This window comes from Dromaius novaehollandiae, chromosome 12, assembly GCF_036370855.1.
Source record: "Dromaius novaehollandiae isolate bDroNov1 chromosome 12, bDroNov1.hap1, whole genome shotgun sequence".
In the NCBI taxonomy this organism is placed as follows: domain Eukaryota; kingdom Metazoa; phylum Chordata; class Aves; order Casuariiformes; family Dromaiidae; genus Dromaius; species Dromaius novaehollandiae.
In genome coordinates this window covers 10675629-10702736 of record NC_088109.1, presented here as the reverse complement: position 1 = coordinate 10702736, position 27108 = coordinate 10675629, and the positions used below count along the sequence as shown (strand labels likewise).

The 27108-nt window shown below is 35.1% G+C and overlaps 1 protein-coding gene across 2 annotated transcripts in view; it reads right to left on the bottom strand.

Moving 5' to 3' along the window:
• Positions 1-27108, bottom strand: part of CACNA2D3 (calcium voltage-gated channel auxiliary subunit alpha2delta 3) — a 478082-nt gene that overhangs the window by 230742 nt on the left and 220232 nt on the right. For both annotated transcript variants that reach the window (XM_026096289.2, XM_064518911.1), the window contains exons 10-11: positions 23271-23360; positions 15664-15777 (exon numbers count right to left, since the gene is read on the bottom strand). In XM_026096289.2, coding sequence (XP_025952074.1) covers positions 15664-15777; positions 23271-23360 — 204 coding nt within the window. The remainder of the gene's footprint in view (positions 1-15663; positions 15778-23270; positions 23361-27108) is intronic.

Below are 27108 nucleotides of genomic sequence, written 5' to 3'. Positions count from 1 at the left end.
GGAAAAGGTAGCTCAAAGACACATGTTTTGTTGAGCCACTTTCATTTGGGAAGTCTAACCCCATAAGCTAGTAGAGAAAAATCAGTTCATTAGTAGTGTTTTTAACATACTTATATGCCTGCTTTACATTACTATTCCCTTATGCCTATTAAATGTCCCGATATTTAAAAAGCTGTGAACTGAACTATAACTAAACCAGGTGTTTACTCATCTATTTCTCAGTATATGATGGAAAGCTAGAGTGCAACATCTATACGTTATTTTAAAGTTTATTATCTGTTTAAAGCTGTATCCCATAAAAAGTATTTTAATTAGATATAAAAAATACAGAACACAGTAACAGAATGCTGATATAGTTATTACATTTCCTTCTAACTGTGGATTTTCTATTTATTTTTAGTGATTTAAAAGAGAATATGCCTCTTTAAAATGCTTTTTCACTGATACACTGCATCGTACATGTTTCTTGAATGGATAATTTGGCATCAACTGTTCAGTGCAACTATGACAAAATTACCAATTTGCCTTATAAGTAAAAAGAAATGCCTTGTTTTTAAGAGCTGAAAATAACCTTAATCATTCCTTTTCTCCATAAGGCAAAATGAAAATTGAAGTCGTCCTTGTAGTTTTTGACTCGGAGTATTCCACTGAGGTTTGGCCCTGTTTTAGAGTCACGGCTTCCCAGAGGGCACACTAGTGAGCACCTATTTCCAGAGACAGCAAAGCTTTCCAGCGCTCCTTGTTGCAGAGAGGGAACACAATTGCCACAGAACTCCTCTACAATTTATCCTCAACTAGTATCCTTGCCAGGATATTTCAGGATACTGTGCACCCATGGAGCCAGAGAGGGAGCAGTTCCTGTACCAATCCTGGGCAGAATTTATACAAGAAGGGCCAGTAATATTAGGATTTTATAAAGGCAGTGAAAGATCTTAACTTCACCAGGACATGAAGCCCATCTGCCATCCTCCTCCTCCTGCCTCCACGTAAATAGAGCTCAATGACACCAAGACCATATTGCCACCTCCAACCATTAACATTTATCAGAGAAATCCTCTCATAAATTAAAAAAGAACCTTTAAAAATGCACAAGAGATGGCAACACTACTATCCCTAAGAGGCTGAGGTCAAGCTCTCTTTTTTTTTTTCCCCCCTTCAGCAAAAGCAGCAGAGGAGGGAGGTTTCCTCAAGTAGTCATGCGTATAATAAAAATGTGACCACTGGAGCAAGGCACTTGCCTGCTGTACTCCTCTCCTTTCCCTGAGAGTCACGGCTGGTTTGAGTCATGCAGAGATCCTGTCCATCCCTACCGAGCAGCTAGTCCTACAGTTAATACTCCATATTCACAGAAGTGAGTAGCTGGCACTGGAAAGCACGTCTAGGAGCTGCTCTGGTGCAGAGAGGCAAAATGCTTACCAGAATTCCCTGGGCTGAGGAGCTTGATGGAGGAATTTGGTGTTTTAAGAAAGAAATTGGCTGATTCCCTTAAAGGTTCAGGATGTGTCACCTGAGAGGGTTTCCCTGGCTGCCTAGCACAGATTAATGTCTCTCACCTCCCTGCTCCGGAGAAGGGACACAATTCTGAGCAACCTTTCTGAAGGCTGTGGAGGGGGAAGAAAGACATTGCGTACACCCTTGCTTCTGTGACCAAAAATAGACTAACCTCAGTTTAGTCATGTCTTCTCTTATGGGGAAAGTACATGGGGATTTTGTTGTCAACCAGATTAACACTTTGAAAATTATTTTTATTAATTTCACCTTTGAATACAGTCACGTATTGTATATAACATCGTGACATCCATAGGGAAACACATCGATTATACTGATCGAATGGCTTATAAGATGGCACTCTTGCTGCACACAGACATAGAGCCAAGTGCATTCTTCTGGCTGAAACTACACAAACATGACGTACCACAAAGGCATCCTCAGATGTTTGGCTCATCTCTAGTTTCCACACATAACCTTTTAAGGAGAATTTAGGTCAGCCTAAATAAAACAATGTCTCAAAATGGGGTGCCATATGTCAAAATGTACTTAGCCAGCCAGTATCATTCTTAGCCAAAAACTCAGTATTATCAGATATGGCACTAAAATCTCTGTAGTCACAAATTTCTCATGCTGTTTGTGTACACATATGAATGTTTTGCACAAATTTGGTTTTGGTCGTTTAAATGAATCAAAATATTAAAAAAAATACTATGATAGTTATTACAATCATACTAATGATTTTAACAAACAATGATATCAGTAAGTGATACTGTTAAGTTTCCATTAATACTGTTTATGGACTAAGTTCTGTCACCCTTTCTAATGGTAAATGGTCCCATTTGCTGTACAGATATTGTGGGTACTACTCATCATGAAATCCATAACTTAGGGACATAGTATCAGGATAGAAGACAACTCCCATTTTGAGAGGATTGCGTGGAATAACACCCAAGAAGGTGCCATAAACCACCTTTAATTAAAAAGATGAAAACTGATTTCATGAGGCATCTAGCAAGCCCCTTTTTCTTGGCAATTACTCTTCCTGCATAGGAGACAAAAAAGAGAGACGGAAACTCCTAATGGTCTGTTAAGTGGGGCTATTTCTAAAGTAATTCTCTTCTGTCCGGGAGTAACATGACAGTATTGTTACACTTTTGCTCCCCACATCCCAGACTTCCAGGGTCAGTGCTTCTGACAGTGCAGATTTTCTACTAAAACAAGATAAACCCAGCTATTGGATGCTGCATGTCCCCAACACAGACCCAGCAGAGGCAGAAACACTGTTTCTCAGCTATACTAAAAGCCTGAACTCCTCTGAAGGTAGCTATGGCCGTGAAGAGCGATGTCAGATCATTAATCCCTATCTGCCACACCATGACATGATGCTGTCACTATCTATGTTCCCAGCACTGCATAGCACAAAAAAATGCAAGTAGTACCAACACTGTGGCTGAGGGATGGGAAAGGTGAGGGGAAGAGGGGAAAATACTCTCAAAAACCCCCCTAGTTTCGGAAGGATGGGCTGGTGTTGCTTCTGCACTACAATATAAACTAGAGGATCAGACTCAAATTCTCTGCGAGAAAACAATGGGAATCCAAGACTAGCCACGCTCCCCAGCCAGGCTCTGTGGTCCCCACTCAAAACCGCTAGCAGTACAACCGCAAGAATGCTGTACTCATGGAGTTCCCCAAAATCAGTGACTGATGAGGGACTCTTTTTCAATTACAAGTGACAAGAAATGGAACGATAGAAAGATAATATAACCAAGACCATATCTGCACACGGGATGAAATTCATCATTTGTGAATTTTTCTGCCTATAAAACTTGACAGCATGTATATTTGAGGAAAACTAACCCCAAAATGTGGCATAAACAGCCAAAGCAAATGTTTACAGTTTTCACCCATCTCTATTACAGATGTTTCAGCAGGCACTATTTAGACAAAACTCTTGTTTTACGGAATATTCAGCCATTTACTTTTTTTTTTACCATGAGAGCAAAACTAATAAATATATACTCTGTTAATTTCATTTTTGGAGATGGAAATCAATAGAGTAGACGAACTGCCTAGGGATTTTTCCTTTCATTTGTGAAGAGAATTAAGGACCACTGCACATCTGCTGCAGGGTAACTTGCAATATAGTCATTTTCTGGCTGGTCAAGCACATTTGTTATAATTCAAAATCCAGGGAAACTAAGCACCTCAGAATGGGCAGGCTGCAATCTTGAATAAGCAACATGCCATAACATATAACCTATCATTATACAATGAGTACTTCACATACTGAAGAGCGTAAGGGACAACGTAAGGGGAGGTCAGCTGCAGCCCTGAATTTTATAATCAGTTCATTAGAAACTGCATTCAATGGCAAAATCAGCCCACAGCTGGGCAATACTCTTCTTCCAGGCTTGTGCGGATGGGTAATTCGCTATATACTTGCTCTCTGCAGCCAGCCTTCCATGCAAACCCACAGGAGACTTTTTTCTTCCCTGTAAGGAAGATATTCCTGTAGGACAATCTGACAAGTCTCCTTTTGATTCCTATTTAACTTTATTTCTCCAACGTCCTTCCCTCTCCCATTTTTTTCTTTTATATATCTCCCTATATTTTTGGCTCGATTTTTTAATTCTAGGAAGGTCTACTAAGGAGATGCATCTAAAGAATGACAGGAATCAACTTTCAGATGGTTTTCTGTCATTTATAATATGTTGTGTGTGCCTATTCCTTTTTCACTTGAATTTGCTCTGTTATTCTGGGAAGACAATAAAGTCTAAAAGAATAGGAGGCAGAGGTTCTTGAGCTGAAAGTTTACTCACATCTTTCTACCTGACATACTGAATCTTTGAGCTTATTTCTTGAAAACGTATAACTGGTTAGTAAGTGTTAAAGATTCAGACTGAGCCAAAGTGACTGAAAGATAAATGATTAATTGAAAGAAAAGTATTATTCTTTTATCTGTATGCTCAGTACTTAAGAGACACTTTTCACAGTTCTGTTAACATCTTGTATTATTAAACCCGCTAAACACCACAAAAACACACCATAACTGATGCTACTTTTGCCATTATTCAAAAATGAAATATACTCCTTCACCAGAGGCCGAAAACCAGAACCACACTATGGAAAAATTCTGAGAACTGCTGTATTCCACAATACTCATCAACTACTGTTTTCAGTGAGAGGAATGCCATGAGTTTGCCTAGCAGATATGGCTCTTGGCTCCACTCATGCACGCCTCCAAATTTTTCTTTAGCCTTCCCAGCAACAGAGATAAGTCATCTTTCTGAGGGTGTTGGTGGCAGTATTTTTACTTAAACAAGGATAACTGGTAAATATTTATTTTTAAAATAAGTGAACATAAAAATGTTACCAGAAGGTGCTGAATATATTCTCAGATCCCACTGAAACATAGGAGATATCGAAATTTACTGCACAGTTTGCAAGAGACGCAGTTCTCCACAAAAACAAACCCTAAGTGGCTTTTGTCTTGAATTGTCTGGAAAAGCCAGAAATAAAAAGCAGAAATTCTTACTCGGTATCCAACATACTCTGGATTCTCTCTCTACATATATACATATAATTTACACACACACACTCTATATATACATGCACACACATGCAAAATGATTGAGTTAAAGAAATCTCTTCCTCTAAAAAGCCCTGTTCAATTGTTATAAGCTACCAAAACAATATAGAAGAATGAAAATTCAAGCAAACAGTAAATGTTTCTAAATTCTTTTGTTAGCTCTATAGGTGACCTATTTTATGAACCTCAATATAAAGCATTTTGAAGTTTGTGTTATAAGTCAGTATTTATAGCTGCTTCCATTTTCTTAATGGCATATTGAACAGCAGCCACTGTGACACAGACTCTGCTATTACAATGCATTTTAAAATCCTCTTCGACAATTCAAAATACAACTTTTTTTCAAGATTTGATGGTCTAATGACATAAGGTGGTAGGATAAGAACCGCTGTATTCTATGGCATCCAACAATGCCCTGAACTTAACTTTAACATTAAAATCCAGGGAAAAGGTTTCAGCAACTCTTAAGGGAAGACCTCTGTAACCAAGCTTAAATCTTAACAGAAGTCAATGCACAAGTGTTATCCCCTAGAAACAGAACGTATTTATTCAGATGTGCAAATCTCTGTCAGTTTTGCACAGACACATTTACGGTAAGGATAGTAGAGAGGATTATGAGATGACAGTATTTGGAACCTTGCAGAGAAGAACGGGGGTTTTGTTTTTAATCATTTTTTGCAGCAGATGTCTGCACATGGGAATGGGGCACAAATTTAAGTCTACAGAGACTATCACATTTTTCAGAAGTTTAAGACTATAGGTAATGCTGTTATGCCAGTTTAGACAGAATAGATATAAATAGAGTGAGATAAACAAACAGTGCACTCTAAACGCTTATTCTATAAAATACAGAAGACTAATGTTAGTTAGTCTTAATGTAGTTTAATGTAGTTAAAGATTCAACCGCTGGGAAGGAATCAGCAGACCCACAACAGAGTTCTAAAGAGGGGAGTGTTTGGATAACTTCTTTAGTTCTTAATTCAGTAAAGCACTTTAATGTATGTCTGAATCCGTTGCTTTGGTTAGCAGGGATGTAATAACTCACATATGTAAGTCCTTTGCTGAAATGAATACTAAATGACACATATATGATCCACTGCATGTAATGAATCTTCAGTAGAGTCTTGATATATGTGCATGTATTGCAGGATTGTTCTATAGCCAGACACCACGAAGGATAACAGGGAGGTACTCTGGGAAAATGGTATATATGAGTAATAATTTTATATATAAACAATGTCTGTTACACTTCCAAACCAGCAGAATTTGGCCTCTCAGAGCAAAATGAGCAAGAAATACCATTTACTATATGTAATGGGATGCCAGCAAGAGAATACTACACCAAACATTTAACTTCCTCCCTTTGTAACATTCCCCTTCCAAACATCTCCTGAGATTTGATATTTAAACATGCAATTTACCAACCTTCTCAACTCAACGTAAATATCCACCAGAAGTTAACTGAAAGCCTCAGTATGCAACGAAACAACACACACTGACTTATTTTAATTCAGTTAGAGTTATATAAAATAAAAGTATATGAGAATGTCATTAAAGGAAAAATGATCCAAGAATGAACTAAGAATGGACCATACAAACTAGGTAGAAATACACTTTGGCACCCAGATGAAAATGTCTGAAAATAGAAAAAACATTTCTTTGTGTTGGTCTGTATTTTTCCAGGGTACTTACCAATTACTTACAGACTACTGGAATCACCATAACTCATCAGACCAGCAATGGATCTGACTCCTTGGTTAGGAAAGATACAATAAACCACTTTTACTATTTAAGCCTCACCTCGTTACATTGCACTGTCTCCTCTACGTGTATTAATACATGTAACTGTGGATGTTCTTGTTAGTCATAAAAATGTCTTGAATCCTATTAACGCGTGCCCACAATATAATAATTGTGTCGGAATGTGGGTTAATCATGCATTCTATAAAAACTAGAAAATTAAAATTTTATTACAATATATTCTAAAATGTATTAAAAAGAGGCCAAAAGCACCATAAATAGAGTTTTTGAACACCTACTCTGAACTATGAGTGAGGTTTTCACTCAAGCAAAAGTTTTCACTTCATATCTTGTACTCTACAGAACAGAAAGTACAGTTATAAGGCAAGCAAACTTGTAGATCTACTCTGTCCTTCATATTTCAGGCTGCAGCTGGGAAATAGAGATGACTGAGTATAACGCTAGCTCTGTCTCTCTCACTAACATATTTTTCACCAAGGCTGTCCCTTGCCCTGGGCAGCACACAATCACAACCCAACCCTCAATATAGATTCTGATAATTTCAGCTACTTCCAGAAGCCAAACTTCAAAACAGGTAATTAATGAAGACCTTCAAGCCAACATTATCTTCAATTTCTTCTTGTTTATACTTTTTATTTATTAATCCAAATGAATTGTTTGAAATACTGTGTTAACTTTATGTCAAACACATTGGACTAAACAGGTCTCATACACAACTATAATCACTTTTTTGCTGGGTTACTCACTATTAACAATATACATTCCTAATATTTTACAGAGTTTAAGCTACCCATGTAAACCAGAAGAGGTCTAGTGGAGCCTCTAACATCTCTGTTCAGCTTGGCTTCTCAGAAGATGCATAAATTATAAAGAGAAGCAAGTAAAAACAAACAGACTAAGAACTGTATCCTGGCTTTCAGAACAACTGCAGCACTGTCCAACTTAAACCACAATAACTAAATACAGTTTTTATCATGTTGTTGAAGAACTTCAAGAAATAAACAATCTCACTATTTTCCTTAAATGGCTGATATAATTCTTCACAAAAGCCACTACCTCAAGGATAGACACAGAATGAAACAGGCATATTTGTGCAATTACAATACCTACCCTAACTGTCTTGCATCTGGCATAATTACTCCTCAAAAAAAAGAAAAAGAAAAAAAGGAAAAAAAAGTAAGACCTTACAGTGCTTCAAATGTCAGGTCACGTTTTATTATATTCACTTTGTGGATTAGTAAACAGAATCCCTAAGATGTCAGGTTCTTATTATGAGATTTACTTACAATACTTTGGTCTCTCTTGTTAATAATGGCTTTCAGCCACATATTTCAGTGATACAGAGTTTATGCCAGATGCAACTAGTGATTGCTTGTAGTCATCTAGGCATGTCTTACATATACATATTATATCTTAAATTTTGGAACTCTTTCTTAATGTCTCCAAAATGCACTACATAAAAATGAACTTCTCCTGCTAGTAAAGAGTATACGATTTTTATGTCCTTGATACTCATGAGTTCCTGAAAAATAGTTTGGACAATCTATTTCAGATTGCAGTTTATCCTCCATTTTGACTGTTCAATGTTTATTAGCTATTCGGTATGACTCATAGGTAATTTACTCTTGTATCTACTCTCGATTACATGACAGACGTTAACAGGGTAATGGCACTTTGGATATACATTTAAATTGTGTATAAATGATCATCTCAGCTAAAATTCCTGAAACATTCAGAAAGCATTAGCCACTATATGATTCTAGCCAACCATATAACTCTGCATATGAGAGGCAATAATCCTTCCTTTGGCAATCCACATATACCCAAAGGATAAGGTTCAATTACCCTTATCTTTACAAAAAAAACCTTTACTTTTTGGGTTTAAGTATTTCAGAAAAAAAGTTTTTTCACAGTAAATTAAACCAAGACTGGCCTAAAAACGAATTCTTAACCTTGAGTTTCATATTAGAGAATACAAGTAGAAACAGATACCTGTCTCTTTCTCTCTCTTCTTTAACTAAAAGGGAAAAGTAGTAACGTGAGAGAAACTTTTTTTTTTTAATTCTTCCAAATATTGCAGATGAGGCAGGAAACTACAACTCAACCATTTCTGCAAGGAGTAGCTTCTCTCTATCCCAAATCAAGAACTTTTGTTTGATCTCTTACCCAATCTTTCATCACACTTCAGGGGAGCCTAAAAACATAGCTAATTAACATAAGTTATGTCATAGCTTGAAAGACCTATAACATGCCTGGACCACCACCACCTTTGGTTCTTGAAGAGTAACCAGGTATCAAGCACACAGTTTGTATAGCAGTAATATCATTCTCCTTTAAATTATTTCAGTCTTTTCAGAGAAGAAGGATGGATGGAAGAAAATCAATGTAATAATATCCAGACGACACTGTAGGGAGGGCATTCAGTTTGCTGTTCCATGTTGCCAACATCAGCAGGTTCCTAAACTACAGAGACTTGGTTAAAAATCTGCAGAGTGCTTTGTAACGCAGGTGATTTGTCACCAATATGATGCCATGATGCAGCTACCCGTTTTCCTGCAGCTTCCAGGTGATTTCAGGTTTGCCTTTAGGATTGTTTTTAGACAATGCAAGTGAAAATGTGTCACATTTTTCATCCTCCTTTGCTGAAGGAGGGTAAGGAAAGAGTATTTGCCCTTCCTATTGCAGAATCTAAGTACTTGTGGAATTCTACATATACCCAAAACTCAGACTCACATTTCATATACAGCAGCTCAACAGACCATTGGTGTTCTTTACTAACTCCTTAAGCAGATTTTTAGAAAAAGTTAAAAAAACCCCAGCATTTTAAAATTAAATATTTATTTCACAGATCTCTACTACTATAAATCAGCGTATTGAAATAAATGTCTTCAGCAACCAAGTCGCTGGTAGTCACCAGTACTGACCAAATATTTTATTTAAGAAAACATAATATTGTATATAATTAAATGTACTATAAGTACTGATCCTGTATTAAAGTGCCACATAGCTAAAGAGTCACCATGTGATTATTATTGTCTCCTAAAATAGAATACTATAAGGAAATAATCTAAATCCAGCATATTTGGGGGTGATAATTTTTAGTTTTGTATATAGGCCCAGAGATCTTCCACACTACAACACTTTCATATAAAGCAGCTGAAAAATCAGCCTAAAATGCCCTTAGTTTCCTGATTTTTAAAGAACAATTCTATTTAGCTTATTTGTAATTTCAACAGTTCTGTTCAGATGTATTTCAGGCAGCATTAGCTGATTTCTGGACCACAGTCATTTAGAGGTAGAAATCAAGATCCCATTGCAGTATTCTTTACATTCACCTTCCTAAAAGAATTCTTAGCCCTGACGGAAACTACCTTCAATCTTATTGTACTAGTTCACAAGCAGAAAGAAGAAGACGAAAAAGTATTTCTCTCCCATACAAAATGAACTCTCCCCAGAGCCCACAAATTTCATGATTTGAAATTTCACAAAAATATTTGCTTATATACTTTAATTACATTCCTACTGTCCCTTAGTCTCAATGGCATTTTAAACTCTTCCTTGAATCATGGTCATGGAAGAAATACTTTAGAGGTGCCCCAGAGCAATGGGGAAATAGGCTTTACAGAAGTCTAGAACTTGATAGTAGGACAAATACAATAGGGAAAAAAGAGAGAAAAAGACCCCCATTGCAAAATATCCAGGCACTTGATCATTTTAACTAGTGGCAAAAAGGGATCATGAGGCTTCTTGGAGGTGCTGCCAAGTCACTAATGTTTTAAGGTGTTTCTCAGCCATCTATATTAAAGGATTTACTAGAACATTTTCCTCTTCAGTGTCTCAACTTACTGAGAACAATCTTGCTAAATTTAAAATATCAAAATATGTTAAATATTCTTTAAGAAGTTAACTTCTGTTCCAAGTTTATTAATTCTCAATTACTGACTAAAATGATTTTCAACAGAGCGCATTATAATATCCCTGATCTCATTGTAATTTAGTTATTAGATGTGCTATAGCATTTTAGCAGGATTTACTAGGTTTAGCATCCAGAAATTTTCCATGAATGCCCTCCTGGAATCTTCCAAGTGAAACGAAATAGCATTGTGTTATTTAAGAAGACACAATTAGTGGTACTACTTACTTCTTGGGAGCAAACCTGAAAGAATATCTTTTCCTATTTTTTTTTTTTTACCCAAACAACAGTCTCTTTTCATGCTTTAAATAAGGTACATAGTGAAATAGGTAAGAGCAGTATCTACATGGCAGATCTGCCATAAATGCAATGCAGAAGCTTGAAAATACTGAATAAAAGTTCCATGAATGAGAAAAATTATGTACATGGCATGAAACTAATTTACAATGTGTGAGATTCTAGCTGTTTCAAGTGCAAGTTTCCATGTAAGGACTAACAAAAAAAGTAAATAGACATTAACAACTTAGTGCCTTAGCCATACAAATAAAACATGGTGTGCTATAGAAATAGCACTACGAGATTTACATTTTAAGGAGAAGAAAATATGGAAAGAAAATGGTAAAGTGATTTTTTTCTGGTAAGGAAGACAGAAGCTCATAAAACAAACAAACAAAAAACAGTATATTGAAAATGTTCCCTCTTTCAAAAGAGCAGTCCAGAAAGTAATTTTGAATAGCCTTTTCATGGTCATAATTCTCTAGCTCATAAACAAAATCAGTCCAATGTCCCAAAATAAAGAAATGCCTTCATTTCTGCTACATATAGGAGCCACAGAGTTCTTTTTTCAAAATTTAACACAGCAAAATTTTTATTATTAGAAAGTAGCAGCTCTTCTGCCAGTTGCCAAGCAGAATATATCTACAAGGGTGTGTAATGAAGTGGTCTCATCCCTGATTACACATCTTTTTTAAAAAACAATACCTTTTTCAAAGATTTGGATGGCCTGGGAAAAAAGAAGAAAATTGAATTTTTTTATTTACTCAATGAAAGTATGTTTTCACTCGCTTCATTTTTAGAGATTGTCACTGACAAACTGGCAAAGTCTTCACAGTTATACAAAGATTTCTGTCAATTGTGTTTATAGAATTTGTTCCTTTCTACAAGTGACAAGATGTTTCTGCTATAACTAATGATAGCATTTTTAATATTATATAACACAGAGAAAAATACAACTAAAACAGGTGCTTAGCTGACATGGTAATTGAGAAAGGCACAAACTTAAGAACTTTTCTGAATTAGAGCTATTACTCTGTCCATCACCGTCCACCACACTATCAAAGTGACAGGAAAAACATAAATGATAAGAAAGACGACAAGGCAATGTAGACTAGAGGAAAATAAAAAGCTAGAAAGGAAAACTGCTACACAGCTCAAAGATGTGATTTACAAATATTAAGGTGGCTTTAGAAAGAGGGCATCCTGCAAATGCAAAGGATCTTGAAGTGCACTGCATGCATAATTTTTAGGCACAATGGCATTGCAACATTCACTTATGGAGGATATTTCATTTTCAAAAATTCTTCCTTTCTAAAACAAAACAAAACCCACAAAACACTGAAAGTTCTCTCGCGTTATCGCACCCACAGAAATATTTTTCAAACTGAAATACTTCAGGAAGAACAAAAGACAAACTGATTTGAATTTTTTATCCACTGTATATTTTCTAATATAAAGTTTAGAAAACTGTCTAATACATCTAATATTTTATAAGATTTGGGTAGAATATTACATATTAACTAAAAGCTACTCCTTGCACACACTGTCCTCTTCTACAGTGCGCTTGCTGTAGAAGGTAGGATTCTTCCTGCTACTCCTTGGCAGAAGAAAGTGTCCCCGAAAGGAAATCTATCCTGCTGCTCATTGCAACAGCTGTACTATGTATTGTTTTTTCAGATATAACAATTCCCTTGCGCATGGAATACATAGTACAAGGGTTTGTGAAAATAATCAGCTGGACTGCTTCAGAAAATTCTTTCCTTATTGATTTCATATGATACGGAGAGTTTCCCTCTGTTCTCCTCCCCTTCTTAAGAGAGGAACTAAATCTATGGTTTAAGAAAATACAAGACCTCAGAGTGCAAGGCACATTTGTCCTTCTGAGCAATTCTGTAGATCTCTGTAGAAGTCAGTGTTTGCTAGATGTAGGAAAAAGTTATCACGAAACCCTTGAAGACTTACAACGGGTAATATCCAAGTGAGTAAGAGAGGAAAGACTGGCCACGAGATATGATTTTTAATAATTTTCTTTTTTACTCTTAAGCTTCATTTCCAGTAGAACAAAATGGGTTATTTTTGCATAAAAAAGAACCAGTGCTGGTCTACAAAGTTAATCAATTTTACCAAAACTAGAAAACAGTGGGGAGGGAAATGCCACAAATACTCATTCAAATTCCAAAGATAATGTAGATTCAGTCATATTCCTCATATCTGCCACTTAATTTGTTTAAATTCTGTAGTTTATTTAAAAGCTTACTGAAGTTGAGATATTTATATATTCCTTGAGTGAAAATTCTTCATACTTCATCTGATCAAGAAAATCTTGCACCATTACAAGTTTTAATTAACTAAAAAATTAATAGCAACTATTGAATCATACAGCTAAAATTAACACTTCACAGACCATTCACATCAGGAGAAAAGTGTCTGCTAACATCTGAGAATCAAAAAAAAAAAAAAAAAAAAAAAGGAAAAAGCAAGCGTTTGCTGTGTTTTATAAACGTTTGTAGTCTGAAGAAGCAACAATTAAAATAATTAATTTCAGACATTAGAAGAGAAGTGTCAATACAAAGGACAGATCAAAGAAGGATTTAAGAGATATGCTGAGACTATATTAATATCAGGCATTCATATGAGCACAGCCAGCTGATACAAGATGTATCAAAGAATTGCACTCATATTCTTAGGAAGTAAAAACATAACATATGACCCATCTAATAAAAACAGATCACATTTTGAATATTTAAACAGCTGGAAAACAAGTTACAGCACAAATATGTTCTTCTTTCCAGAAATATTTGGTAAGTAATTTCAATTGACAAATACATTTTATAAAGCCCTAAATTTCCATCCAATTCATCAACAGAAAAATCAGTACAAAATGTTTCCCCTGAAGAGCCACTTATTATTGTTTACCTATCTTCAATAACAAATACAGTATAATAAAGGTAGGAAATATTTTTGAATAAATAACAACAAATAACTTAACTGAAAAGCACTGAAGAAAATTAAGGAGAAAAAAATCATAGGTCAAGTATTCTCCTCCTGGTCTGACTTGTACATAGCTTATCATCCTACCTCAAGGAGATACTTCTGCATGTCACAAAGTAGAAATAAATAATTCTGTTTTATTTTAGAAACACTGACATTGCCAGTTGAGATGTGACCCAAACAGGTATAATAAACACCAAAGCTGACAACTCTTGACATCCAGTGGAATATCCTTCATAATATCTATGTCTACATCTAAATGCATCAATTAAGAAATAGACTTCTTCATTCCTTCCACTACACAAAAGCTATCATCAATTCACATGAAAAGTATCACGGATCTCAAAACACACAAATACAGAATGCACCCTTGCATTCTGTTGAAGATGAAGGACTTGCCAGCGCGTTGTGGTAAGAGCACAGAAAGAGTGAACTTTCTTCTTTTAGAATGTGAAGTTACAGGAGTTGAGCAAGGAGGAGAGAACAAGGTCTCTGAAGAGAAAAATACATCTTCAGACTGCAGTTACAGTCATTATTCTACATTCTCTGAATAAAAGGTCTTAGCCATCAGAAAGTGAAATAGATGCATGTCATTTTTACTACAGGTAATGACAGTAATAGACATAACATTTTCAGAAGATCAGTAAAAAGTCACCAATTTCCCATTTTCTTTTGCTCTTTAATTGCTAATAGATGATGTTAAGTTCAAGTAAACAAGAAAAACAAAAAAACACAGAAAACAAATGCGATTTTATAAATGAAAGAAACGTCACTAAAAAGTAAAAGCTACTATGTTTTTCCGCAGAATACTGAAACCCCACACTGCACTTGCATATTAATCATTTATTTGCTCAAACAGCATTTAGAGCAGTGATGTTATTTGTTTCTACGGGTATAAAACACGGCAGATAACTCAAAAGACAAAAGCTTCCTGAACAACCCACATTTGTTTTAGAGGAACAGAAGACAAAAAGTGTAGAAGGAAATGAAACTGTTTCACATTCAAACAGGAGACCTATCAGAGCCTCTCTTATCACTGAAATACAGCAAGGCATTGCTGCATCAGCACATAACATCCACATGTCATGTAATGAGGTAGATAAGTTCTGGACAAATTTCTTCATATAGTTTGATAGAACCAAATTAATTTTTAGTAAATTCTCACTAATTGCAAACTCTACCTCTCACTTTGCCAAATGAATAGACATAAACCAAATATACCAAAGCACTACATCTGCTCCTTCTGTAGTCATAGTAAACAATTCACATATCATGATCCATAGTACCTACCCTCTTTAGCTTCAAAAAGCACTGAATTATTAATGAACATTTTGGGAGCAAGCAAAGGAAAATTTTCCATGTTTAATGCCGTCTCATTAGGGAAACATTATAGAATGGTCAAGAACATACCCTGGAGAGAAAGACTTCCTTAATATCTTATTATCCTAAAAAGTTCATTATTACAGTAAAAGGCCATATCTACCCTCAAGCAATACCATATAAGTATCAATTTTGTTGTTAGAGAAGCATCCAGTTATCCAAAATATTTTTAAATCATTAGGAAGATTTTTCATTAGGTATACACTTTATAATGGATGAGAAGCTTTCAATTTTCCATCAAATAAAGGAATAATGTACTTACTTTTCTATCTGGCCAATTATACTTTGCAAATATTGTATCATATGTGTCCACAGCTCCATCAGTAATCAGCATTATGGCCTGGCTGCAAATACTTCCTTGTCCTGTGTGATTGAACTGTGAAAGGAAACATTAATTTGAGTACAACACATTCCTGTTAGATGGAGATAGATAGGAAGAGATTAGATAGACACAGGTCTTGTAGAATCTCTACCAAACAGAAGTAGGAGAAAGCCTCAGCTTGAAAACATTTCATCATCATTACTATGCAGCCACTGAGTTGTAATGTGGATTATCTAAGAGCAGAAGGATTCATTATATATCTAAATTCTATCAGCTTGAAAATAGCAGTTCCCCAAATTAAAAGTATATGTAAAGAACATACAGAATCCATACTTTTCCCATTTTGGATAGATGGTATGTATTGATGTAACTACACATGGTTTGCTTTGTTTTAAAATAAAATTTTAAAAGGACAGAAGAAGAAATGAACCGCTGACCATTTTTTGCGAAGTACAGAAGGTACAGCACTGATATAGAGACGTGTGACTATTCAGTGGAGGATTACAGCCTATTTGTTATTTTTCATAAAAATGTTTACCTGGGAGAACTAAGTTAATATTTATATATTTTCAGATTCATCTATTACTCAGAAGGGATACACATAAGTAATCCAAGCTGCAGTACCAAAGCACAAGTATTTAGACAGCAATCAACATATCCATTGGAGTACAGAAAGAAAGTTTCATCACTGCACAGAGAGATGTGATTTTCTCATGGTCAAAGAGCAAGTCAATTGGACTGAGCCATAAACTAAGCCTTGATTTTTTAATTCTGTAATTGGTGCGTTAAATTTAAATCCGTCTTGCTCCATTTGCTCTTATTCCACAATAAGTTCTTGTTTGTAATATTTTCTGTATTCTGCAAACTTAACACTGGTGAACCATCTTTTAGCAACAAAATAAAAAGTTGGCAAATTATCTGATTTTTAATTACTCTGTACAAAACATTAAAATAAAATCTGTGAAAAGACCAATAACCTGTGATTTCAGCACAAATGCTTTTTTCTCTGTGTTCGGCTAATGCTTAGATAGATTCTAAGAGCTGAGCAATCTGCTTTTGTTCTCTTCCTATGTAATTTTCTGATACATTAGCAAGTCTGAGGTCAGACAAGTCTTCATCCTACCATCCTTCTCTTCATAACGAGGAAGCCCAAGTGATAGTTCTCTGATTATCTTGTCCCACCTCATCAGCCTACCTGCACTGAACAGTGCCCAAAGAAATGGTGATTCCATTTGAGAAAAAAGTATCTAAATTTAAAGCTGAATTACCTTTCAGGGTCTCTGACTGCTTCTGGACTATTTTAGCTAAATTTATTGGGAGTATTCTAGTTTCATGTGGGCCAACAACTGCTATGACTTCAAGGTTTCTTCAGTCTAGTTGCCCTCACTTACTCTTCACTGTTCTTCCCATAACATTAAAGACCTTTTTCTAGAAACAGTTCTTAATGGCTAAAATCTCATCTTTATACACACATCTACAGTAGGAAAGAGTGGATGATGGGTTTCAGCAGTTTCATTTCTACATCTGTGTAATCTTCAGCAACCACCTACATCCTCTGCAGCACTCCTCTAGATCAGTTTCCTTTTGCACCTCAGCTGATGTACACTGGCTACAGGAGCATGTTACTTATAGGGAAACAAATGTGGATTTACAGCAAATTAGCTATATTCTGATCACTGCCTTTGTGAAAACTCTTACCTGTGATAACTGCAAGGTAGTCTACCCTTAAACAAAAATTGTTCAGTCATGTCAGTTTTTCCAGTATTACCCAGACCCAGAATGATTAAGATAGGATTCCTTCATTAGTACGATCTTAGATCCAACATTTCCTCAAAGATGAAGTTACTTTGTCAAGGGATATGCTCTTCATATGGACAACACATTTTGAAAGAGGCAAGGTATATTAAAAAAGGCAATTAACAGAGTTGGAGTGCCTTCATATATTTATTTTAAAATATTTGTATGCATCTGTATTATTCTACATGTTTATCTGTTGTTTGAATATTTTGAAGAATGTGATTAAATTCAAATGCTTTGATGAGTAATATCTTCTCATATTTGGCTAGAACTTTATTTTTATTGAATAGCAAGAGTGATGTAAGTGTTTTCCATAATAATAACAATGACAAGGGCCTTATGATGAACTACAATTAACTCAGTGATTCATCAGTTAGCAGCAAAAATCTCAATGCATCCTGACATTTAGAGCGTTTGGTTGTGATTAACAGTCTTTGAAATGTCACAGAATTTTATTTAATTGGCTATGATTTTTTTTAAAGGTAATCACTGCAAAGATCACATTTATTGCCAAAAGAGATAATTGCAGTTGTCACATGATATAGTAGGTGCCTAGCTACTGTACCAAGCACTTCTATATTCTTTAAGCAACTAATGAAAACTGCATAAATCAATGGCTGGAAAGAAGTTGGAAGTGGATTTAAAATGCGCTTTCTAAGACATCAGTATCAACATCTTCAGGTCTTAACAATCTAGGCAAATACTGAAACTGAAATGCAGGTAATTGCAAGACAAAATTAACTGAGTTTAATTACCCTACCCCTGAAGCATTCTGAAAACCCAACCAGAATCTCAAAAGACTATTTCTGAGAGAAAGCTTTTTTCTTTCTCCCCTTTTTCAATTGAACGTGAGACATCCTTAGCTAACCTGCAATTCACAAGAATAGATTAATGTCACATAAAGGTCACATACTGTAGGTGAAAACAGTTAGTAGTATTCTTTTAAAGAGAGATTAAGTAGCCTTTTTTCTTGGCTACACCACTTAAAAGCGGTTTTCAGCGACTTTGTCGATATGCCTGTCTGTAATAGAAAAGTTTTTACACTGTGAATTCCTGAAGCATATATGCAAAAATGCTTGAAGCTATTATATTTCCTTTTATAGTATAAATGGAAACAGTCACTACTCCAGCTTGAGCAGATCTGAGCATACATGTAAGCATGATCCTTCACAGCCTTACAGATCAAAGCAACTCCTTCACCATAAGATAATTCAGTATGTAGTACACGAGTTCCCTTTATTCCCACAGCTATCTGTTTATCTAATGAGACTTTTATACCATATTCATCATTATAACATCAGTTGCCTCACAGATTAAAAAAAAAAAATCCTGACTTTCAGGTTTTCTTGATCACTGACTGCAATATTTTGTTCAATTTACACAGATTTGGAGGGCAAGTCTAGGACATGTTTTGTGCTGAGGCTGGTTGATATTTATTGTTGTGTATCTGGTCTCTAAGTCTATATTCTCTGTCCACAATGAAACTTTCAATATCTCTGTTCAAAAAAGCTGGAGTGCTCATTACTTCCTGCAGCTTTTCCCATTGTCATTTTTGGCATGTTCCACAGTCTGGGTGAACATGTGGCCAGTGGGTGGAGGAAGGTATTTGTCATCTTTTCATCTTACAGAGTAGATTTTATGCCGGGAAAAAACAATCAATATTATGCTTCAAGATGAATACAAAGGAATTGGAACCATTAGCTAATCCATGTATACATACGGCATAAAGACAGCCACACTTTTCAAGACAAGCCCTTTGGAGAATATTTTGTTTTGAGGTCTTATTTGCAAGGTGCATCCTTCAATTGAAAGACAGTTTTCTACTTGTCCTAGACAAGATTTTTTTTTTCCCCAGCAAACTAGTGTTTTTTTCCAAAAGGAATGACTATACTTAGGGAAAGGCTTTAAAAATTTTTCACAAATATTTGCTCAGTTGACAGAAGGGGAAAGGAAGAGACTGAAAGAGACCAGAAAAAAGAAAAGAAAAGAAAAGAAAAAAGAACAGGGTTTTATCTCATTGTATTTGTGATTTTAGTAACATTTCTTTCCAAGAGGACCCTGGTAAGTGTGAATGACAACTAATAAAGTTTCTAAATATGTCAGCTGGCATAGCTCTTTTTTCTGTTTTCTGTTAGCTCACTGATTATGATTAGTTGCTCTGGATTCTTAAAATCCAGTTGAGCTTAGCACACATATATTCTTAAGATGCATGATTTTTAAAAATGGGATCTAATAAGGCTAGTGAAGCTAAAAAAATAGATGTCCTACAAAATGTTGGGCAAAAAGAGAAATTAAACTTCTACACTCATGACATGAAAAAAGCTCTGGTCAGAATATGCCCATATTACATCTTCATTAAGGGTAAAAATGGAAAGCAAAAATTCTTTTTCAACTTTCCTTACTAACGCACAAGAAGCAACTAAGTTTAGTCACAGTGAGTTTTACTGAATTTAATTAGTGAGACAGGAATTAATTCCCTGGAACATACCTTTACACTGAAAGAAAGGTATCTAAGTGTAAGAGAGAGAAGCTGCAGTCTTTAAAACAGTTTCTCTTTTCAGAGCCATCAGTTTGGCTGGAGAGGGAGGGTGAATCAATCCCCATTTCTAATGGACGTATCCCTGTCAGCTCTCCAATGCCTTGTTCAAACAGAATGACAAAGAAAACTAGTTCTGGATCTGAACTATCAAGCAGAAGGACAGGGGTCTAAATTGTCATCCTACACTTAAGCTACCGTTCTGTAACACACTCCTGCAGGTCAAACTAATAGTAGTTATTTGGTGCCTAAAGATACAAAGTTTATAGATTTCTTGGAAATGGATCATACTAGAAAGTGGTGAGCCAGAAATACTCTCAGTTTGGCCCACTGAGAAGATTCACTCTGGAATCTGTTACAGTTCAGGAAGTATAAACACTGTGTGGATTTGTTTATTTTTGTAATCCTGTTACTAAACACAGTAAACTTCTTTCTGAATTTTTAAACTTGATAAATAATACTAATTTATGTTTTTAACTTTTCTGGATATGAAGTCTGAAGCTATAAGAAGGACAAATTGTTCTGAGAAACATGTAGTGTAATCAGAAATACTTGGAATTAGCCATCACTACCACTAATTTGAAAAATGTCCTTTGCCCTTCCTACCAGCAGCTCAGCTGTCACCATACCACAAGAGATCCATCTCTACTTGTGGACATAAACTGGGACCCCTTTGATAAGCAGCAGCAGGAGTTAGAACAGCCTAAAAACACACAGAACTATACCTTCATCATAAAAAACACCAGAAATTTAATAGAAGAAACATTGCTGATCACCTAGAAAATATAGTACATACATTTCAACCCAATAATTTGGGCATCAAATTACTATCTCATGTTTGAATTGTAGGCCAATCCCCCTTTTTCTGTTGTTCTGGAAAAGCTTTTAAAAGCCTTTAAACAATCTCGATTCAAAGACGTAAAGCATCAGAAGATCTACCAAATCTTGTGTAATGTATTTTAACGGTTACTTAACCATTAAATGTCCACATGATTTTTGTTTTCATTCACCTGCCAGCCATCTGATGTTGCTCTGCCTTTGCTAGATGATCCCTCTCTCTTCTCTCAAAAAAAAAAAAAAAAAAAAAAAATCTTTCTCCATATGTAGGTGTTCTAAATCAGGATAAAGTTGTCTCCTAATCCATTTAGATTATCAGAAAGAAAACATATATAATCTTAAAATTTTTTTTTAATGAAGGAAAAACTTTTCTGGAAACACCAAAGCAGTTTTAGTCTTATTTTAAACTGCTAATATTAGCTTTAAAAGAAAGCTATCAGAAATGTTTTAACAGACTGATGATGCTTGCTTGTAACATCTACCCTTCTGGCAGGAGTTGTTCCTGTTGGAAGGTGTTTAGTTGCTTTTCCTGACTCTCATATGCAGCTAAATGGTTACCCAAACAAGCTATAAAGAACAAGAGGTCAGCCGTCTTTTAAGAAGTGTGAACCCTGGGCCAGATGGAGCGTTCTGAAAGAATCCACAGATATAACCTGGCCTTAGAAAATGTTAGGTGGAGACTACATGTAGCATCATTTTGAAATAAGATGCAGCTAATATTCCAGCTCTTGGAATGGGTATGCCCTGAGAAAAGACTTCAAGTTTTCTTCAGGTCTCATCGATCACTGATAGCTAGTATTTCGCCTCTGGGCTTTTGGCACTTGGACATAAATGAAAGCACCCATCTTGAACGAGTTCCCCGTTAGCCTTGAGACCGAGGAAAACTGAAATACCTCACATCTTCTCCCTCCTTAAAATCTCCTCCAGCCTTTGACATCTTTGGTGTTTCAGCCTTTTACAATAGCATTTGCTACATATGTCTTGCTTAATGAGCTTTGCTATAGCTTTGTGATGTAACAGTTTATAATTTTATAAGTATTCATTAGTGTAGAGATCCTGGAGAAGAGAGCTGTTTGTAATTAGTTACAAAAAAAGCTAAAACCAGTTTCCCTTACAGAAACCTTAAAACTAGACTCATCTTAACAAAAGTTATAAGCAGAGGCTTTACTCATAAAACACCATGTAGAGCTTTCATCATATCACAAGAAAAATTTCATAGTACCATTTTATTTTCATTGGGTTTCTTCCTCATACTATTTTTCTTTCATTATTACTGCCCTTGATTTTTCTCCTGTTTTCCTTACTTATTCCAATACACATTCTCAGGGAAGCATAGAGTCAGTTGAATCAATATTTTTAGCAATATTTCAATATTGCTAAAATTATTCTCTGCTGCAATATACAGCATAACAATATACTTTATGTTTGCCAAAATTGATAAAAAAAAAACCTCTGAAATATACTACATAAAAGCTTTTCATGATAGCTATTAAGACTGATGTACGCCTTGTGAGGAAAAACATGTCAGCAAAGACAAAAGGCCTGATTTTAATCAAAATATTCTTTCAAGGACAGTATCCTAGAGTACTAAGAATGCTACATTAACTTTAAGTGGAGTTTGGGAGGAAAATTAGATGCTCTGCACTGGATTATCTCCATTTTCATGATGTTCAGATTGCAATGACTGACTGCCTGTTCATAGACATTATTCACAGGAAAGTTGAAACAAATCAGAAGTTGGCCTCAAGTTTTGGCAGATAAATAGTAAAAATAATATTAATACCTCTGAGCTGAGAAAAATGATTCCAAATGTTACGTTTTTAGGCAGAAATTCTATATTTCTCCTACTATCTTAGAGTTTTTGAAAAATAAAGTTTAAATAACGCCTTTCATGTAAGCTGTAAGGAGTATTAATTATCAGGCCAAAAGTCAAAGCAATGAGCAATCATTTAGTGATTGCAATAATTGTGTGTATTTTTTAAATGTTTATGAAATACAGCAACTTCTGTAATTCCTAAAACATTGGCCCTTCCAAAGGAAAAGGAATCATCTAAAAATGGGAAATCTGAATCTTACCGATATTATTTAACACCTCCACCAGCTATTTAAATAAACTTGATTTAATATACATGTATGTGTAGGTTTATACCATGCATATACTCACACAAATATATAAATATAAAGTCAGTAAATATAAAATGTCAATTTGCTTGCATCTTGCATCACATATAGATGATTTACAATTTTGTTCTATAAGGCAATACTTTATCATCATCCCATTTTTGAATCAGTTCTAATTTATTATCTTACAATTGCTAGTAATTGCTAAATAGCAGGAAAAGTGTCAGCAGGTCACATCTAAACAGCATCAACTTACTTCATTGAGCATGTTGAAAGCTTCATTTAAAGCAATGTCCAGCATTCCAATTCCTTTTGCAAAAAGCTTGTCAAGGTGTTCCCTGAAATGCTGAAACATGAGCAAGAAAGTTTGTTTGTCAGTATACTGCAAAAGCATACATATTGATATCAATGATTAAGGAAACTCAAAAAAAAATGGCATTCCTATGAGATACGGGCAAAACAGGCACGTTAAACTGTAATTTTTGAGAGAAATTTTAAGCTGTGAAGTACTAAGTAACACATTTTCAAAACAATAGTAGTACTTCACTGGATACTTCTTTCTGAAAATAATACATTTGGATAAGGAAGTTAAGTCTCTTAGATTTAGAAGAGCAATATATCCTTAAATACAATATAACAAACCATTCTGCCATAAAAGGACACCATGTGTAGAATCAACAAGAAAACAAATCATTCCTCTAATTTTCTATGATGGAAACTTTTTTTCTTTTTGGAAAATAAAAAGATATTACAGCAGTATGTTGGAAAGCAGAGTACTTCCTATTTCATTATTAAATTTCAGTAAGCTGGAATGGAGAAATTTGCATCCTATCTCTATGCAATTTTGAAGTATACACTACTGCCATAGAAAAAGGGCTGCTTCAAAAAAATTAGTTAACAGTGACCTAGTAAATATGATTCATTGCAGCTCAATACTTTGAGCAGCCAAAAGGTAAAGTCTTGCTACTCTAAATTAGTAGGGATAGTATAAACTCACATACAGCTGAACCAAAAAATGTACTTTTTTTTCCCCTACTAAGACATATTTCATTTTAGTAAACACTAGTCAGTATCTGCATAGTACTAATAATTATTTTAGATATTACTTTTAAATATAATAATTCATTTGGAATAAGAAAATGAAGGCATAAATGGTGGGAAATGACAAGCGAGACAATGCTTTTGTCAGCAGTTATTGTAGTCTCCACTATTGGATGAAAAAGTTTGCTCAATAAATAGGTATAGAGATGGTCTGATCCTTTAGAGGAATACTAGCATACTCATACAAAGAGTATGATACATCATACATTTTTCTTAAAATATTATTATATTCAACAAAATCAAATCTAACTATGTTTGTATTGGAATTAAAATACTATTGTCCCTTAAATTGTGCTCTTCATATTTTTACGAGTAATAATAAAAATGGGAATGAAAATAAAATACCCAAATATTCGATAAATGCATTGATATTTTCCTCTGTTATTTTGTATCCCATTTTTCATTTCAAAACATCTCTGAAATTTAGGTCTAAGTTGATCATAAGCCACATGACCATATTCTTCATTTAATGTGTGCTGGAAAGTGAGAGCGGAATGCAAAGGCGGCAGCTTCCCAGACTGGGGCTACTTCACCGGCCAGCAGCGCAAGGCAGTGTGGTTTCCAGCGCAGTTTGAAACACAGTAACAATCAGACTTGAAGTCCACTGACATCAATACTCAGATTGGCTTCAAAACATGTGGCCATTAATCCATACACAAAAGATTAACCAAAGTACAGGCCAGTGAAACTCAGAAAATACATCCATTTTCCAGAATAAATATTTAAAGTTCACATGAATTTAAAATTTCTCATTGGAATTCTTTACAAAATTTCTCAGGAAGCATCTTAGCAAAATCATTTTCACATATAACTGATATTTTAAAACCTGAAAGTGTTAATGGTTAGATAAAATACAGAAAACAAGCAGTTTACTATTATTCATTTCACTGATGTCAAAAACTGTTTCAAAACATCAAAGTTGTGTATTGACCAGAAGAGTTCAACCCACTGAAAGAGCCCTGTGCCCTTCTCACAGCCCTTCTCTCAGACACGTGGGACTGAGGTTAGTTGACAGCTGTCACAGATGCTTCTACACTAACCAAGGGTTTCATACCAAAACAGAGTTCTCTGAAAACTAATAAAGCCATATCTTATAGTGGAAATAAGGCTCTAATCTTACTTTTTCATAAATTGGATATGTTAAGTATTATTACAACTTACATTTCTCTCTGAAATACATTACTATTCAATAATTAACCCAGAATTATTTTGCTATAAAAAAATGAGAGTTTATACAAGCTCTGAACATTTCATAGATGCTGTGGAAAGTTTATGACAATGCATATACATTATAACATATGAACATATGGCATAATACTAAAAATTACTAGTAAACTGCATAATCTCTAGTGTATAATTCACTTTATGCGATCTGTCAGAAAAACAAATATTTTCTTTCTCCGTAACTACATATATATGTTCTGAAAAATATATTGTTGATATATGCATAAATGTAATAGTGACGTTTGTTTGATATACAGAACAGTAAAAATGTTAAAAATCGATTTCATGCACTATGAATTTTAACAAATCAATGTTCTCTGCCTCTAGGCTTCAGAGAGAACAGATGCTACCAGGTGATTCTGCAACAGGACTGAACTACTAAAACGCATTTGTGCTTTTTATTAAGACTCCATTCTCTATCTTTGAAGGATTTTCAATCTCGTCTTTGTTGTTTGAATATTTCAACACTGTATTTGTATGTCCACTAGAAAAATCACACGACAGCATGTAAATTAACATTGCTTTAACATTCCATTTTGCTTTTTATCATACCAGGTACCCTGAATGCATGGCATTAATTGGATCCATACCAAAAGAAGTCGTGTTGCATTTTACAGGCAGCACAAAGACGAGCTTCCTCAGATAGTTCACGCTACATCTAGCTGAGGTTGTTAAACAATCAAAATGTGCTATTGCCTTCATTGCTTTTTTACAGAGAGACTGTTTTTTACTCAATAACAAGAAGTAACACTTTATTCTGACTTTGAAGAACATACTGTTGACACAGCTATCATCTGCCATGCTGGACCATAATAACTGTTATTTTAAGAAAGATTTATGGGAAAAACCCAAATCCCTACTCAGTTTTTCCTATTTTACGCACCCAGTCAGTACAGCAATGCACTCGTGGTCATGTTTTAGCATCCCTTCTGCGATTAGAGAAGGCAAGTTATTTTCAAAAGCATTGTCTCATTTGTATATGAGATACCAATGTTTCAGCCTAGTATGCGCCTCTCTCAGAATTTCTCTACAACTTGTCCACACTTGTATGCAACTTCCACTCCATAATTTGGTGCCTTCCACATGCACTTGCAAGCTACAAGGCACTTCAACTCCACTTGTACTGAGTAAGTGTCAGGTCACTGACTCATCAATTTAAAAAAAGATAGATTATCATGAAATGAGGCTTTATGGTAACACATCTCAGTTCCCCTTTAAATAACCTTCTAATCAAACAGATCCTGGAAAGCAGGAATCCCTTTGCTCTTAATGACTAAAAAGGCCATTAACGTGTTTAAATTTAATCTTTACATCTAAAATAGCTCTTTTAGTAATAAACTACACAAGAAGTAATATTGGTCCAACTCAGCTCTCTTTGCTGTCATATTGGAGGCCTCGCAGATTAACATCTGAATTACCTGGGTTTGAATTGGATATCTGTTCAACTGTGTGCACAAACATTTGCATGCAACTGTATGCCTAATTTCCATGTGCAATTACCAGAATGCGCAATATCTAATTGTGGACTCAAATATCTAATTGACATGCATAAGCTTGGTAATTCTGAATGCAAATTAGGCACACAATTATGACAATCAGACTCTGATGTCTGATTACAAAATTATAGGTCCAGAGCACAACAGGGGAAGTTGTGTCTTCTTGCAGCAAAGAAACATGGAGTCATTCAGCTGCGGAGGTATCTGTGATCCATTTAGAAGCGGCTGGAAAACAAAAGATGAACACAGCAAGGCCACAAACCTACTCGTGCA